The sequence below is a fragment of the Stenella coeruleoalba genome (assembly GCF_951394435.1).
Source record: "Stenella coeruleoalba genome assembly, chromosome: 8".
In the NCBI taxonomy this organism is placed as follows: Eukaryota; Metazoa; Chordata; class Mammalia; order Artiodactyla; family Delphinidae; genus Stenella; species Stenella coeruleoalba.
This window is the reverse complement of record NC_137154.1, coordinates 71,147,240-71,165,641: the sequence shown is the minus strand read 5'-3', so window position 1 is coordinate 71,165,641 and position 18,402 is coordinate 71,147,240. Positions and strand designations below refer to the sequence as shown.

Genomic DNA, 18,402 nt, shown 5'->3' with positions numbered 1-18,402 from the left:
AAGCTCAAAACACTCCATCACTTCCCTTGCGTTAATCGCCGGAGAGAGCGTGAGTTTGACTCAGGGACGCCTCTCCACGTGAGGTACTTACCTTTCGACCAATAACAAATAGAAGGAGAGGGAGCTTAAAGATTTGGTCCAATAGAAGTCAAGGGAAAAAAAAACAGTAGGAGCAGAGAGTAAACCTCCGCAAACAACTGCCCAATTGGATTCGGAAGTTTCCACCCAAACCTGGGACTGGCTGCTAGGAAAAGCCGCGACCGGGACCTTTGGGCGGGGTGAGTTTAAAGCGGCTTTCGCGCGCTGAGAGCGTCGGGCTTTTATTGGCCAGCGACTTCCTCCCTTTGTGGGAGCTCCCTGCGTAGCGGGGGTTAGGAATTGGGCGGAGCGACCGAGTGACGCAGTAGCCGCCCCAGCCAATCAGAGGTGGGGAAGGGAGGCCGAGGAGGAAGCGGATCCGTCGCCGCGCAGCTAAACCGCAGCGAACTATCCGCTTCGTCTCCCTCCGCCGCTCTCGGGGCCTAAGCGGGAGCTGCTGGGACGGCGTCACTGGGTGGGCTGGGGCGGAAGTGGAGGCGGAGGGAGACGGCTGCGTCTCCAGTACCTTGGTCTCTCGCGTCAAGGCTCTGGTGGGCGCGGGGGAGGGGGAGGAGGAGGAGGAGGAGCCCGCGGCCCGGGCGGCGGCGGCGGCGGCGCCCGAGTTCCCCGTAGGGCCCCGCCTCGGAGCGGGCGGCGGTGGAGGAGGAGACTGAGGAGCAGGATGGCGGCCTCGGCCCTGTACGCCTGCACCAAGTGTACCCAGCGCTATCCCTTCGAGGAGCTCTCCCAGGGCCAGCAGCTTTGCAAGGTCCGTGGGCGCTGGGTGGTGGGCGGGTGGGGTTTCCTCGGCCATAGCCCGAGGGAGCTGGGTGCCCGCTGCACTGCAGCCCCTCTCTCTTCGCCGGCGCCTTGGGGGTTTGGAGCCCTCGCCTCCTCACTCAGAGACCCCGTTATCCGAGGACCTGGGCATCAGCTGGGAAAGCCCCTGAGAGGAGGACGGAACCCTGCCCTCTTCCAAGCGACCCAGGAGGGGGCCGGGCCCCAGCAACGTTGAGGGGTCTCAGGGGTGGGGCTGCGTGAGGCAGCCACCTGTCTATGCCGCAGAGACCCCGGGATGGAGATGTTTTCATCTCGGTTTTCTGTCTAGTCTGTCCTCTCCTTCCACCGGGAGGCAGAGGACGGTGTTTGCACTTTCTTGCTAGGAACCTGAAGCCGCAAAGCTGATGGCATCCTTCTTCCCTGTCCAGGAAAGCGAAGCGTCTGGCTTGGGAACAGAATGCTCTATGATTTGGAGCTCCTCCCATCCCATTAAAGCCGGGATGCTGTCTGTGAGCAACGGTGCAAAATAATAAGTAGTTTCACATTTAACCAGTCCTTGGAATCGGCCCTGACAGCTTTTTTTAATTTATCTGTTGCGTACCCCCCCCCCCCATCTAATAAAGACAAAGACACATAAGCCTTCTCTAAGGAATTATGCTGTAATTGGCTACTTATTTGATAAATCATTCAATCTTCTACGTTGGGGGACAGATTTTATTGATGTTTTAGGCATTTGACTAGGTTGGGTAATAATTTTCCACCAGAAACGTGAAATTTTGGGGACCTTGAGATAGATAATGACTAACATATTGTCTTATTACAGGAATGTCGGATTGCGCATCCCATTGTAAAATGTACTTACTGCAGATCAGAATTTCAACAAGAGAGGTTTGTATATTGAACAATTTTTGATTGTTAAAGACAAAGTATTGTCTGTAAGGAATACTTGAGGGTTGTAATCCCATATTTATGTTACAGTTTTTTTTAAAATTAAATGGTTTAGTTTCTAAGCTTTAAGTTGTAAGCCCTTTTTGCATGGTAGGAGAGAGAATGCTGACCAAAAATTAATGGGTATTTTACAGCTAGACTTTATACCTGAGGAGATAAAAAATAAATTATTGCATGGAAAATGTACAGCCTTGCTAACGAAAAGTGCAAATATAAACTGTTACTGTTAAACTATTAAAAAATGGCAGAACGTTAATGCTGACATGGACCTGAGGAAAGGTCTATAGTGTTACCAGCTACCTTCCAAGGGTGAAATCCAGTAACTTGTTGCCAGTGGAAGAACAGCACATATTTCTTAATGGAGTGATTCCTGTTAGAGCCTCAGTGCATGCACAAGAGCTTAAGAGAAGAACAAATAATTTCTTCACAAGTAGGTGTGAGCATCATAATAGTGGAGAGCACCCAGTGGAAGGTTAGATAGGCACTGGTGCTGTGCATAAATAGTGGCAAGTGTGAGGATTTTGGAACTAGATAGAAAACAATAGGGTTTTTTGATTTGTTTCCATTTAAAATACACAATAAAATGTATGAAAACATTTATCTTAATTAAGGGGAGCAGAAAAGATCCTAAAAAGATCCTAAGAAGTTCCTAAAAAGATCCTTACGTTTGCATTTTTAAAAAATTCTTACTCTGTGTTAGAGTAAGTTTTAAGTACTACTAAAGCACATGGTACACTTCTACTAATAGTACACTTTGCTTGCTTTAGTTCAGCATCGTGCTGCATAAGTTTCATCATCGATATACAATTTCCTTTTCAGCAAAACTAACACGATTTGTAAGAAGTGTGCTCAAAATGTGAAGCAATTTGGCACCGTAAGTATATCTTATATTTTCATCTCATTTTATTGCTGCTGGTCAATTAATGTTTTCACAAAGATGGACCTTTTAAAAAATATGTATGCTATGTTCTTAAATATTTCAAGTACCAAAATATTTCAGGAAAGAAACTTTCTATAGAGAGTCTGATGAGAAGATAAAATTTTAAAACAGTCATATTATGTGCATGTTTATATATATTGAATTTCAGTGGGGAAGTTATGATTTTATTCTTTAAGGAGTCAAATATAGCAAACAAACTCCTGGTTGTGGAGAACCTACTTATAAAGTTTGCATAACTGTACTTTACCTCTTCCTCAGAACCTCTGACAATTTTTATATAGTGGCACAGTTCAGGCATTTAGTCACAAAAGTCAAGAAGTTATCCTAGTATAAGTTCTTTTCTTATATGTATATTATAGTTATTATTGGTATATTACAGTCATGAATAGTCAAATTTCTGGCCTTAAGGGATTCTAAAATCTTCAGTTGTCTTTTGAATATCAAAGAAAATCAAGGTATGTTTGTTATAGTTATGTTGAATATGCTTGTGCCAGTTTTTTTTAGTTGAAAACTCACCTATTTCTTGCATCAGCTCTACCTATATATGATGAAAAGTTGTTAAATGTATTTTGAATAAATGATATAGTAATTAAGCTAACAGGATATTAAGTTAGTAGAAATTCACTCCCCCAGATACTGGATACATGAAACTTTTGTCAGTGTGTACCTTTGTTTTCATTTATTGAAACGTCTTTACATGTAGCTTTTGTATTATATAACATACTATGCAGGTCATAAGTACATTTTTCACGATCTTATTTAACTAACGAAAAGTTTAATGAGTCTAGAAATAAATGTTAGCAAATGAATAGAAACATAATAAATGTCTTTGACTATGATAGGGCAACATACTTCACAGAAAACTTTTTGCCTATTAGTTTCCTTAATTAATTCCTAAAATATGTCCTGTTCACTGGGTATATTTTATGCAGCAAAATTTTAGTATTTTAAAATGTCTCAAAGAAAATATATATCTGTTTTTCAGCCTAAGCCTTGTCAATACTGTAACATAATTGCAGCATTTATTGGTACCAAGTGTCAGCGTTGCACAAATTCAGAAAAAAAATATGGACCACCTCAGACTTGTGAACAGTGCAAACAGCAATGTGCTTTTGATCGGAAGGAGGAAGGAAGAAGAAAGGTATGTTTTATTTATTTTATGACATCTGGAAATTAAATAAAACACAAACAAGTTGGAAGTTATTATACTTAATGTATTACTGAAGCTTGATGTATTCTTTGGGTCCCTGAAAGCAGGTGGTTAGAAGAAAGTGCAGGAACAGTGCATTTTCTCCTTGTTGGCATGATATGTAGATTCATGTTGATCAGTTGAGATTACTATACTTTAAAAAACATTCTGTGATAGCTATTCTGTACTATTTGGTTATCCAGTATTTGGTGTGGGAGAATTACTAACTGCTTTTAAATCTTCTCAGCTACTTACCTTTTTGCTGGTTACTTGAAGTTGCTGGTGTGAAAATATACCTGATGGCACTTTAACACATATGATTCAAAGTTAGTCATGTACCTTTTGACTTGGGGCTCATATTTTATACCATTGTTTGTTTTTCTCTACCTACAGTGACTTAAAAGGTATCTATATGTGTGTGACATTTCTCTGCTGAGCATTCACACAGGCCTCCTGATGACTGTCAGTTTCAGTTGATTTGGAGGATGACTGTCTCTTTGAGGGGCTCTGCCGTGTTTCTCCACAGCAATATATGTACCCTAGTTGTAAGACATGTTCCTCCAGCACTTCTCATTTGAACAAATAGAGGATAGGAACTTAATTTTAGTCTTAATTTTGGAAAGAAGTCTCTTTTCCTCCCCGTTGACACGCAGACACTGGCCTCCCATTGTCTGTGAGAGTTATGTTCTATAAAGTTGCTGCAAACACTGAGTTAGTGAATAGAACTGTTGCTCCTACGGACAATACAGGATAGGTCCCTGCCTCTGGTCACAACGTGGTAATCAGTGGATCGGTACCTAATCTTGTTTTGTTTTGTGTATGTTTCTGTTTAAAGACACCTTAATATATATTGTTGATTGATTAAATTGAACTCATAGCAAACAGCACTATAACTATGCCTGAATGAATCTTATCTAACAGGTATTTTCCACATAAAGTACATCATAGTCGCCTTATGCTTAGGAACACTGTACATCACTTTAGCACTACCTTTGGGGACCATTTTAACAGTGAAATCACTAATAAAAAGCACAAATGTGAAAAACGTGATAGTAGGTAGACTGAAAAGGATACTTGTTTACAGTATGAGAGCTGAAGAAAGACAGCAAAGCATCACCGTGTTAACCTCATCTGGGAACATTTGCGGTCTAGCTACACACATTTTTTTGCTCTTCTGTTTATGTGGGTGTATGATCACAAAAGTGCTACAAATTGATTTAGGGGTGACATAAATTTTAGCTAATATGTGGTGAATTTGCCAATACAAAATCTGCAAATGAGAGTCGATTCTATATGTCATTCAATCTCATTTTTTCTTTAACAGTTTTGCTTTCATGGGAAATACTTTGTCATTTTAGTAGTTACACAGTAATTTAAGAATTTATGATAGTGCTTAGATAAGGTTTCTTTGAAGTATATCATCAAGTTATGCTTATTTTCTAGTAATAAGAAAATAAGTTTTCCTCTCCAAATTTAAAAATGCCTCAAAACTAATGGAAGTCCATATATCATCCTTTCTAATTTTATGATCCTCTAAATAAGCATTTCCCCAAGTTTCGGAAAAGTCTACTTTTACTTCCATTTTGCAACAGTCTGTGTGTGTGTGTGTGTGAGAGAGAGAGAGAGAGAGAGAGTGCACATACACACCAGCAGTTGAGCAGTTTATCTTAACCTGGTTTCACTTATAGCCAGTTACACGTATATTTAATCTAACATAAGCATTGTCTTTTAAAAGGTTGATGGGAAGTTATTATGCTGGCTCTGTACTTTATCGTACAAGAGAGTTTTGCAGAAGACAAAAGAACAAAGGAAGAGCCTGGGATCGTCACATTCAAATTCATCTTCTTCATCTCTTACTGAGAAAGACCAGCATCATTCAAAACATCATCACCACCATCATCACCATCACCATCGTCACAGCAGTAGCCATCACAAGTAAGTACTTTGAAATTGTGTTTTCCAAAGTCCTCACTGGCATTTTAGTGCCAGATTTTAGTGTTTAACTTTTTGTAAATGCTAGCTATGTGCTTGTCTAGTTTCCATTGTACATGGTAAGCTTCTTGTGTGTTACCATGACAGCTTCTGGGGCTGTTCCCCACTTTATTCAGTGTACAGAATTACACATAATGAGTGTAGTTGTTTACCATAAATATAAAGATAGGACTTTTAGAGATTTACAGTATAAAGTTATGATCATATAATGAAGTCAGAATATAAGTACATCAGAGTTAATTGATGCTTCATTGATTCATGTTATCAAAAGCCTCAATATTCTTTTTTTGTTCAAAGAATTGTTAGGATTTTACTTGTAAAAATTTTATTTACCTCAGTTACTATTAACTTTTTTTAGTTAAAACAAATTTAAACCAGTGACTAGGAAATGTATTTTTGGAGAACAGATTGCAACACTGTCATTTGTGACCGTGATGGAAGCATTCTAAACCTTGAAGGTTCACAAAGTGTGAGAAGTAATCTTTTTGACATGGTACTTTGCTTTTTTTAAAAAACAGACAGGAACTCTTCAAATATTAACAACTACTTGATTTTTAAATTGCCTTAGGGAGAAAAGTTACATAGTAGTAGTATCTTAACCTTTGATGTGTGTAAAGTTTTTTTAAGGTGTAGTTTTAGTCTTCATGGACAAATCAAGAATATTAAAATGCAAAATAAACACAAAAATTAAAATGGAGAAGAAGGGGACATGATACCCACTGATTTTCAGGAGAATTTTTTTTTTTTTTCACAAATTTCTCTGAGCCTTTTTAAAGTTCTAGACAGTTAAAACAGTTTCATTTACAGAAAACTGATGCCTGCCCTAGTTAGGAACACATGAAGATATTTGTGGAATGTAATGTAGTTCTGTCTAATTAACAACTTTTGATTCTGAATTATAGGCAAGCACATATTAGATTATGGGGGTTTATTGAGGCACTGAGATTGTTTGCTTCTCTAGCAATTTTTCCATTTGTCTCACTGTGTTGTAGTGCTTTCTGGATGTAACAGTGGTAGACTGCGTAATGACTTCTAATCTGGCTACTTTGAAGAAATCTTGTGGTCTCTGTATCAGTGTATCCCAAGGAACAAAGGAATGTAAACCTTCCTTGATTTTGCTTCTTGCTTTAGGAAAAAATATGAGGAAATAACTACCATGATGATAACTGTCAGACCTAAGACTCAGCTGAAATGTCCCTTTCCCTTGCCTTTTACAGATAAATTTGTTTTAGCATGATGTGAAAGGACACACTCAGATTATGTTTATAAAGATCAAATTTTGTGACAGGAACTTAATCTTTTGAAATTAAGGTTTCAGAAGTAAAGGGAAAGAGAATGGATTGACTTTTTATTTTCCTTTTGATTATTTAAGATATGCAAATACTATTTTATATTTGATGAGTAGGCAACCAGTTTGTGGAGCCCTATCTTAAGTTCATTGGATAAGGATGATTATGAAAAGCTTACATATTGTGATATATAGTGATGGGGGAAGGAAGAAACTCAGATTAACATGGATGCAAGAAATAGCCCACCTCAGAAAGCTAAGATTCTGTTTCTGTTAAGTCATTATTAATGTGATTTTTCTCATTTTGAGGTCTGGATAGTTCTGTTAATTCATGTGTGATTATATACCTTGCTAATGCTTTTAATGAAATTTGTAAAAGAAACAAAATGGCGACTGAATTCCTCAGTAAGGTTGCCGTTCATTGCCACAAGTAGAGAATAACTCAGGTTGAGAGAATTACAGCTGCTGTTTCCCCAGCTTGTTATTTATAGCTGATTCTTAAGAACATGGTTAAAAAACTTCTACAGCTAAAAGAATACTAAATTTTATATACACACACAAACATATGTACATATTTTTATTTTGTGTATGCTAGCACTGTACTAAGTGTCTTTACATAGGTAACTCATTTAATCCTCATTTTCCCTATAAGGTATGTTTTATATCCATTTGACAGATGAGGTAACTGAGACTCAGGGATTTTAAGAACTTGCAAAAGGTCACACAGCCCAGGTCTTTTTAACATCTCTTATATTGTATATACAGTGGACCCTTGAACAACAACATGTTAGAACTGCATAGATCCACTTATATACTCAGATTTTTAATTTTTTTTTACTAAATATTTACTACAGTTCTACATGATCTGTGGTTGATTGAGTCTGTGGATGCAGAACCTCCTATATGGAGGGCTGACTGTAAAGTTAAGTGCAGATTTTCAACTGCACAGAGGATCAGCACCCCCAAACCCCCATGTTGTTCAAGGGTCAGCAGTTTACGTGGTGTGCAGTACATAGGAGATGCTCTGCACCTGTTGAATGAATAAGCTAGAGGTTAATGAAGGATTGGCCAATGTGAAAGTACAGGAAAAAAGTATGGACAATTCATAGTGAGTTATAAAGTGGTTGCTAGTATTGCGGCATAGTGGAAAAGAAGTAGTACTGTAGTAGTAATTATAAGTAAAAGTAAAATCAGTAGTTACTATGAGATTTCCCAGTATTTTCAGCATGACTGCTCCAGAGTACAGCCTAATGAAAGATGAGACTTTGGAAAAGATTCTTAGGAAAACTAGGAAAGAAAGAAAAACTCAGATATTTCCTGGTTCAACTTGACACACTATTGTGAGCAACTTGAGTTATTCCAAAGGAATCTCTACGTAGGCTTATTAGGAAGGCCTTAACTTTAAGATAAAACATCTGTCTGAAATAGTAAGGGTAGCCTAAGAATGATGATTTTCAGACTTTGTCATTATAGAACCCTGTTGTGGTGGTTTTCATGCTCATATACCCTAACCCTTAATATGATATTAAATTGAATTATTGAAAGTCCTGATTAAAAAGAAAATCCAGTCCCTATCATCTTACCTTTCTTAAACAACTTAAGATGGCTAGTAGTCATTTGATTAGAATTTATCTTATTGGAATGTGATTTATTCAATATATATTAGCTTAGGCTGAAAACTTAGTTGAATATGCCTTTCTCAGAACAAAAGAATATAAACATATATCATTTGATTCCATTGGGAAGAATGCTGTTAAAATGTTGATGGGTTAAATAAATGTTATTAGATATCATCTGTGTATTTTTCAGAATCAGCAATCTGAGTCCAGAACAAGAGCAGGGACTGTGGAAACAGAGGTAAATATGTTAACGTATTTTATGAAGTATTTTGACATGTATTTTTTAAGATGTGATATTCCTTTAACTTTGTTACTTAGGCTTTAAAAAAACTGATGTTCAGTAAAACTTTAGGGGAAGAAGAATAACTTTTCATTTGATGCCTATGCCCTTTTTACTCTAATTATTTTTATTAATGTTTGGTTTCAGCCATAAATCCTCTGCAGCAATTCAGAATGAAACTCCAAAGAAAAAGCCCAAATTGGAATCTAAGCCATCTAATGGAGATAGGTAAAAATGAATTCCTTTAGTGCTGTGAAAATTCAACTTAGTTGAACAGTTATGGCTGATTGCCAGTTATTACTAGGTAAAAGAATAGAACATGTATCTTCTACGTTGACTTCTTTGAGTCACCTAGAAGAGTAAACATAATCAGTTAAAATTTTTAACTTAATTTTAGCAATAAGAAAGTGGCACTGAATGATGTTCTGTTTGGGCATAAATTTGGGTTTTGAAAAAAAATCTGAATAGAGAACATTATCTTAATTATTCTTCAGTGAAACACAAAACGAATTGTGATATTTGAAATTGACCTGCTTGGAAAATGTTTTTAGATTTAAAGTATTTTGAGAGTGACTTTGTTTTAGTTCATTAGCCAAAAGTTTGCTGATGTTACTGTACAAATTGGCTGCCTATTGCTTTACACTAGAAGTATTGACCCCCTAAAAGCTAATACTGAATTATATTTCTGCAGGTGTATGTAATGTGTGCCATTAGTAAGGTAATTTGCCAGTTGCATCCATTTCTGTCAGGTACATATTTTTTTGCATTAGCCTTAAGGATGTTTGTGGAATTGTCTAATTTATGCAATTTGAACACCTGCTAATTTTCCTTCTACTTCATTTAACTGTGTTTTACTCTTTTCTTTTTAGTAGCTCTATAAATCAGTCAGCAGATAGTGGGGGAACAGACAATTTTGTCCTTATAAGTCAACTGAAAGAAGAAGTGATGTCACTTAAACGTCTCTTACAACAGAGAGACCAGACCATTTTAGAAAAAGATAAAAAGGTAAGTACATGGTTCACTGAAGCCTGGTAAGGTTTACATCTTGACTCTTGCTTGATAATTGCAAATTTTGTTAGACTTTCTTCAATAACTTGATCATGTTTGTGGTACATGATTCTTATAAGACACAGAAGCCCAAAGTGGAACGTAGGCCATCTAATTATGATATGTAAAAGTGGTACTTCAGAATTTTAGTTCTAAGAATCAATTGAGAGCTGATTAGAATTCTAATAATTTCTGAACATTAGTTTTCAGTAAGCCTGTAATCTAAAATTAGATCTAATGTCTTAATTTGAAAAAGAGATGTAAATGGAATATTATGTCAATTCTTTTGGTATAAGAAAGTAATTGAATATAGTCTAATATACCAATTATATATTTATTTCAATCAAGATCAAATAAGTGGAGAAAATTAATGCTGTGGGAATTTCCTATGTGGTAATGATTAACAATAGGTATCTAAGATAGGAAGTAAGTGTACTTATTGGGACTTTATCAGTTAGATAAAGAGGAATATCGAATATGTTGTCTGTTTAGTGAAAAGTTCTAATACTTTCTGTGTGCGCTTGAGCAGAATTTTACCTGTTTGGGCCTCAGTTTTCTCATTTTAAAAATGAGAATATTAACACCATCTCATGGGAAGATGGTTGTGATTAAATGAGAATGTAAAGTGTTTACTTACAGCTTCTGGCATGTATAAGTGCTCATAGCTGCTATTACTGGGGTTTGGTCTTCTTTGAGGGTAGAACCTACTTCTGTACTTGCTTTATGATCCTAGACTGTCTGGCTTGACCTATTTCAAACATATCATTGCAATAGGAAAACATTAAAAACGTTCTTTTAAAATTATCAACAAGTTGTGATTATGAATATGTAGTATGTAGCTATCTCTGAGATTCCATAGTAGTGCTTGAGTCTGAGTTGGCTTTTACTTCTGGCTTTCATGTAAAAATGTAACTTTTGTGTTACATTTTCCCACACCTTGATGATTAATGGATTTAAATTTATTTTAATACATTTGTACCTTACCTTAAGCAAATTCGATAAATGAAATTTAGGATTGACATAGACAACAATAGGATAGTTAGGAGTATTTTATTTTTTATGGTTCTTTTTGCTTAACAATAGAATATTTTAAATTAGCTTTAATGGAAATTTGTTTTACACACAAAATATTAGAAACATTTCTGTTATACAAAGACAGGTCTATCTGTACTAACCTAGATAAAAGTTGAATAAAATGGGAAGTTTACTATAAAATAGCAATGATTCCAAAACTACGTAGTAATGAATTGTGGAATTTTGGCTTTTTTAGATGTTTTATTTCCTTCAAGTATCACTATTCTATGTTAGTGCAGTTAGTGAAAAGTTTTCTGGTTTTGTTAGTGTTCCTTTTTTCTTAAACACTAATGGGGATGGAAATTAGCAGTACTATGAGGAAAATAATTGTAAGCCTAAAATAGCTACATACTTACAGCTTTTTAAAATAATGTAAATGTAAGACAACCACGTTATTTTCTAGAATTTATTTCACTTTATTCAGTGACTTCTAGAGCCAGCGATGTACTAGATCATGAGGATAAAAAGGTGAAATAAGACATGATTCTTATCTTCCAGAAATTCATAATCTGGAGGCAACTCACAGTGTAGTGATGAAAATATCATAGCTTATCTGATGTGAACTGACATTTCAGAAAAGGAATTCCTTTGTAATGTAGAAAGCAGGATTCAGTTATTCTTTGAACTGGACAAAAAGCGAGAGCTTTTATTCAGAAAATCAGAATATAGGGCACTGTGACTTCCTTTCTCTCTTTTTGGTGTACTTCTTTGTTTACTGGCTACCGAGTAATTACAGAAAAGAACGTGCAAACCTTTAAAGCTTACATAATGAAAACCAATTAAAAATAACCAGAAGCTTTCTTCTGCCTGGTTCTTATGTTGAAATTATATAATACCAACTTATTTTTTAGTATGAAGTCATGAGATTTTGTATCTTTATGTATGTCATTTATATTTATGAAAAAAATTGTCATATAGCTGTCTTTCCTTCCTCAAATCACCATCTTTTTTCTTACGTTGCCTAATTTAGCCCAAATTTTAAAGTAACCCCCTTTCCTTTCTTATTCTGTGTTAGTTGTATTTCTGTTCTTTGTTCTCCATTTTTACCTCAAATCTTAAGTGGTATTGGATATGGAATTCTGCACATAAATTTTAAAATAAAAGCAACATAGCTTTTGGTTGATAAGACTGTTCCTTTATGTACTTGCCCAGTGTGAAACTTTTTTCTTTTTTCATTGAAAGACTGTTGTAACCTGAAACCAGTTTTACTGTTTACTTTGTTTATATATAATGTGAAGTATGTTTTAACTGAAGCATTTTCCAAGGTATTAACCATTAAGCTTTTCTGTTGGCATACCAGTTGCCAAACTGTGTCCAGTGAAACCACCTTTAAAAAGAAAAAAAAAAGACAACTTCTCAAAAGTTATACTGATGTTTCAATATTGTCTTAACATTAAAATTGTATTAATGTTAAAGTAGTAAATTAGATAGAATTCATCATTTCTCAAAACAAATTCGAGATAAGTTACAAAACTCAGTAAACTGCTGTTAACCTTCTCCACTTTTATAATGAATTGTGAGTTTATTGTGAAAAATATTTAACGATGTTTGTGCATATGCGTATATATATATATATATATATACATGTATATATATATATATATATATATATATATATATATATGTATTTTTTTTTCTTTAATCTTTCAGTTAACTGAACTTAAGGCAGACTTTCAGTACCAAGAGTCAAACTTGAGAACAAAGATGAACAGTATGGAAAAAGCTCACAAAGAAACTGTGGAACAACTCCAGGTAAATGAGATTATTTTTGTAAACTGTTAGGCAAGGAGGGGTAAACTTGGTTAATAGTATTCTTTCTCTTAGGCTGGTATTGGTATCCCTACTTTATGCATATCTAGAGCATTTTCAGCTTTGATTTTGACTTAAAATACCTTGTAATCCTGCTCCCATTAGAAGTTATTGCCTGAAATCACTTGATAAGGGGATTCAGTAGATTAATTCTGAAACCTTTTGCCTAAAGTTCAAATGGGGTTCTCAGAGGAGGATATCACTGAAGTATGTTCAGTTGATCCTCAGGTGAAAAGCAAAAAATTAAAAATCAGATTCATGAAATAAGGTGAAAGTAAGGTCTTCAGTACATTATGTAGTTATTCTTCCTGTTTCCTCCCAGATAACGGGAGGAGAGGTGGGGCTACAAAACCAATTTATGGGACCTCGAGTGGAGGAAATTCATGCTGCATGCAGAGATGCAAGGCCAAAGAGTGCACTTTAACCTCCGTACTGTGATTTTTAAAGTGCCAAATAGGGTTCTGCTGTATCCACAGCAGGGAGCCTCTAAGGATGTAGGCCAACCTCCTCGGAGTACTGCAGAGGATACTCAGTAAGGTGTCCATATACAAAACAACTGAATGGTGATGCTGAGAGTCACCACAGTGACGAGGGTGGTTTCTGAGGTCTGGAATGCAGAGATGGAGAGCATCAAACAGAGATTTAGGTTATTCCCTTATTTACGCCTTTTTTCACCTAGGTTTCATAAATTTAGAAATCAGACTACACTAAGTTAATCATATGTTTTATCGATTTATACATTCTGACATTTGTAGAATTAAGTCTTAAAAGCATAGAAGATGGCAGCACACAGACTTTAGGCTCTTGATGGGAGAGTGTAGCTTGGGAAGGAAGGAATTAATATTGTCCTGCTTTTGTTTTTGTTGTTTTTTTTGTTTTTTTAACTGTAATATCAAGGGATATTTGCTATTTCCTGTCTTTTGGTTTTGTGTTCTTCATACTTTGAAAATAGCTTAAATTGAGTAAGACTGTAAAGTGGATTTAGGAACCTGTTGAAATTCAAGGTAGAGATTGCCTAGTCGTAATGCTGATCTTACTATTACAGAGAATTCTGAAGAGAAACTTTCGTAGAACCTGACACATAGTAGGAATTCAAATGGTTTGTTGAATGAGTGACGATTTATGGAAATGCCCATCTGCCCTCTGTTCTGAGAGATTGCCCATTTTATATATTAGGCTTCTTGTACATTATTGTTTCTCATCCACCAGCAAGCAGTAGTTTTATGTTATTTTACTCATTCAGTTATTAGTGCTGAATGATTACTGGAAACAAAATCTTCTGCATGGTGATCTCTGGTTTAATGTGATTTAGCCAAGACATGAATAAATCCAGAATGACATGACAGAAAACCTGTGAGCAGTACTTAACTATGATAAAACTTAGTACTTCTCACTGTTCAAAAGAGCAATTTGTTGTTTCCTTTTGTAGTTGTAATCACAAGGGAACCTCTCTTTGACATCTTAGCCTGATTGGTATCTTAAGGCTACCTCTTCCTGGTTGGTAGCTGAAGTTTCATATAATTTAATAATAACTAATAATTATATAGAAGTATACATTTTCAACATAATTTTACATAGGCTCTCTTATTTTCTCCCTACAGTAACTTTAAGTTATGTGGTATCCAGATGAAGCTGTGGTCACAGAGTCAGAAGTGACATAGAAACCGATATCTTCTGACTCAGATTTAACTATACTTTTCTCCTGTTCTGCACTGACTCCCACCTCAGCTTACTCAGGTTTTCTACTTCATCCTTATTGTGAGGCCACTTCCCTTTATCATGTGTATTATTACTGGTGACATTCTGTCACAGTTACGTATCCTCTTTTAACCCCACTCCCTTTAGCAACCATGTACTAGTAAGGTTCTCCACCTAAGTGAGTGAACATAGTGAACTGTTTTTCTTTTTGTCATAAGAAACTGAATGCTGAAGCAGAAAATTTATCTTGTTCTAATAACTCTCAAAACATTTGAAACTACCAAACTTGAAAAATAAGCACTGAGCATCACAAGAAAAAAATTGTCCAAAATACCGAAAACAAAAAGACAAAAACCCCACAACAAATCCCAACCAACCAAACAAAAACCAAATTGTCTAAAGTATCAAGAAAGCCAAATAAAAAGTATACCTTCATTTAGGAGGTAAGTTGATAAAAGGGGAAAGGGAATTAACATTTGAGTGCCTACCATATACCAGCCACTGTGTTAGGCTAAGTGTTTTGTATATTTGATTAGTTCTTTCAACTCCTGTTGAGGTAGATGGTGAAGTTTCTGTTTTACATATGAGAAAGTAGACTCCCAAGTTACATAGCAGATAAGTGGCAGAGCCCGGATTCAAAGCAGGATCTGTGTGATTCGTAATCGACATATTCTTTTCTTGAGGCCAGCATTTCTAAACATTTTTAACTTAGCTTGCTTAAGAGTTCTTAAATAATTGATTTTTGCATGGTGCATAATAAAGAAGTAATATTAGGATAAAAAATTTTAATGCATATATGTTAAATATTTCTATAAAATATATTTTAAATATACCAAAATAAGAATAAGACAGATTTGGACTTGTCCCCATTTAACAACTGACTTACTGTTTATTTTTCTTAAAGGCTTTTTTCTTACATAATTTATCAGCAAATAAATTTACTAGTGACGTGATTAGGAGACTGAATATATACATGCAGATTGAAAATTAGCTGCTAAAGAATTAAAAGGAAAAACTTCTTTCAATACCTAAGGTTTGAGTTCTTGTATTTCATACTTAGAATATGAAAATTATAAACTCATTGATTTTTTTGTTTTTTTCTTGATGAATGAGAAAAGATAGTTTGAAAATTAACTCTTTAATGATTTGCTATGTCAGTGTAAACACTTTTGTATAACAAATCTGACAGAGATCTCTTTGAGGCAAGTTTGCAGACATTTTCCTTTTTTTATGCCCTTCATTAATTTGTATTTTAAAATTTCTGTTTCTTAAGATTCCTTTTTTTAACCAGTGAGTCTATTATAGTTATATATTGAATAATATGTAGCAAACAATGAAAAGAAAACAACTTATAACTACCATGTTTACTAGGACTGGTCAGCTGAGTAATACACCAATTGATAATGGTTGCGTGCACTTGACTTCCACTAACTGCCAGGCATTCTCACTGATTTGTCGTCTGAGTTTCTCAAACTATTTCTTTTTAAAGGGAAAATAAAAATCCTTTTAAATTCTTGATGATTTTCCAAATTTGAAATTGAATTTGAAATTGAAGCCCTTAATTACCACCTTAATTATTTAATAATCGTGGATTAGAGAAATGCTATTAATCATACAGTCGAACATTAAAAAATGATTTGACTTGCAAATGTAAGATAGCTAGGATATTTGTATTTTGGAGGTCATGGGTATTAATTAGGGAGAATTTGATTGGTGAAGGGTTGCGGAGGGTTGGGACGTACAAAGCCTGGGAAAGGTTTATATTCTATGAAACTGCTTTAAGATGGTATAGTGAAAAGGCAGAGTGCCATACAAAGGCTAAAATTAGAGTAGAAGATAAAGCACTGAGGTTAAAAAAGTGTAGATAATAAAAAATCTTGAGACCTGTGCAGGAAAATGGTTTTCAAACGTAAACCAGAGGATATCTTCTGAAATTTTGTCAGTTCTCAGATTCCAGACTGTTGTCAACATTCTCCCTGTTTTGGCTCAAAAACTCCAAAAGCATTTGTGCATTAACATATTTGTATATATGGAGGGTCCTTTATTATCTACATTGCCACAGTTAAGAGATTACACAGGGAGATGGATGTAGTCAAAATTTGAAAATATTCACTGAAGGCCCCCATTTGTACCTAAGCACTAGTGACTGTCATAGCACATTGGCTTGAGGACAGTGTGTTGTCAGTGGTGGATGGAACATTTGAATGACTTGCAAATTCAGTTCAGATTGATGGCAAAATGAAATCTTGAATCTTTGAAAAGAAATTTCAGCCTTCCGTGAAAATGAAAATAGTGATGATGTGTAACTGCTCAAATTATATCAAAGCCAATACCAAATAACTGTATGCCAATTAAAGGAACAACAACAACAACAAAAAGACCAGAAAGGGTAGTTGTGATGGGTGCTTCAAAAAGTTTTCTTTTGAATATCATTAAGAGAGTAGTCCCTTTCGGAAAGTGATAAAGTCTGAATATTTTTGCAAAAAGGACCTCTTATGCTTGCTCTATAAATAGGTAAACATCAAAATGAAAGACTTTGTAGAGTTTGTCTGAAAATAGCCCTCTCAAATTATCACTTATTTGATCTTATTAATCATATAACAGTACTTATATTCATAGTTTTTGTTTCATGTTTTTCAGATAAAACAAAAATATTTTTCCCCTATTTAAAATTTTGACCCTCTTTTAAAGGGATTCACTTTAAGTTGCCTTTTGTGTAACCAATTATATCTTTGGACAACAATTACTTTAATATTGCCATTACAAAGGGGGCTGATAAACGAATCTAGCATTTTCCTTCTACATATCCAACATTAAAGAGATGAACCTAAATATATCAACTCTTTCATTTATTCTGTTAGTGTTTCAGTAAAATATTTGAAATAGTATTCTTCAGCATAACTTAATGTTTGAAACATTTTTAATCATAAATGTTTTTGTCTTCCACAGGCCAAAAACAGAGAACTACTCAAACAGGTTGCAGCATTGTCAAAGGGTAAAAAGTTTGACAAAAGTGGAAGCATATTAACATCCCCTTGAGAAGTGGTTGGTTATTCATTAGTGTTTCTGCTGAAAATGTAAAATTGGAAAAAAATTCTGTGAAGCCCTTAAATTCTGTGTAGTGGAAAAATATTTTTGCACACCAAATAAATTGGCATGTTTCCTATTCACTTTTGTAACTGATATACAGCATTTTTTAAGTTGTATAACATTCAAATAAAACTTCAACTGGTTTGAAGCAACTTTTTAATTATTTGATATCCAGGAACTTTTTTGCCAGCAATAGTATTAAACAGTTGTAAGGGAGTGCATGAGTAGTGCTCTTTATAAAATACAACATGCAATAATAGAGTAGGTATGGTTTTCAGAAGTCAGAGCAGCAGGGCTTTTTGTTTTGTTTTTTGTCTTACACTATGCTAATTTCATATAAACAGTTTTCAATTTAGAAATACAAAAACTTTTAAACAAGAAAAATTGTGAACACTGGTTTTTTGGTAATTGTGTTTTTACTTTTCATGAACATGACTTTAGGAGAGAATCATGGTGCTTTTATTAAATGGACTTCAGAGTATATGTAAATATGTTTTTTAAAGTTACATCGTTACCATTAGTTAGTAAACTAGTATTTTCATTATTGGTATAGGAATTAATGTTTATTGT

At 35.1% G+C, this 18,402-nt stretch overlaps 1 protein-coding gene across 3 annotated transcripts; it reads left to right on the top strand.

Moving 5' to 3' along the window:
• The first annotated feature begins 487 nt into the window (after positions 1 to 487).
• Positions 488 to 17,975, top strand: FAM76B (family with sequence similarity 76 member B). Of its 3 annotated transcripts, XM_079929777.1 has the most exons (11): positions 620 to 847; positions 1,682 to 1,746; positions 2,626 to 2,680; positions 3,732 to 3,887; positions 5,671 to 5,870; positions 9,025 to 9,072; positions 9,262 to 9,342; positions 9,984 to 10,119; positions 12,886 to 12,987; positions 15,647 to 15,775; positions 17,692 to 17,790. In XM_079929777.1, the coding sequence occupies exons 1-10, from the start codon at positions 761 to 763 to the stop codon at positions 15,731 to 15,733; spliced, it is 1,017 nt and encodes a 338-aa protein (XP_079785903.1). In that variant the 5' UTR covers positions 620 to 760; the 3' UTR covers positions 15,734 to 15,775; positions 17,692 to 17,790. The 3 variants fall into 3 exon arrangements, with proteins under 3 accessions (XP_079785905.1, XP_079785903.1, XP_079785904.1); XM_079929779.1 differs by lacking the exon at positions 15,647 to 15,775 and having other exon boundaries at positions 488 to 847; positions 17,692 to 17,975; XM_079929778.1 differs by lacking the exon at positions 15,647 to 15,775 and having other exon boundaries at positions 9,987 to 10,119; positions 17,692 to 17,975.
• Positions 17,976 to 18,402: the final 427 nt, after the last annotated feature.

Excerpts from the sequence above, each read along its gene's own strand:
- FAM76B (XM_079929779.1), top strand. The coding sequence starts at position 761 with ATGGCGGCCTCGGCCCTGTACGCCTGCACCAAGTGTACCCAGCGCTAT. Across the intron at positions 5,871-9,024 it reads CACAGCAGTAGCCATCACAA|AATCAGCAATCTGAGTCCAG; the intron begins GTAAGTACTTTG and ends TGTATTTTTCAG. Across the intron at positions 9,073-9,261 it reads CAGGGACTGTGGAAACAGAG|CCATAAATCCTCTGCAGCAA; the intron begins GTAAATATGTTA and ends GTTTGGTTTCAG.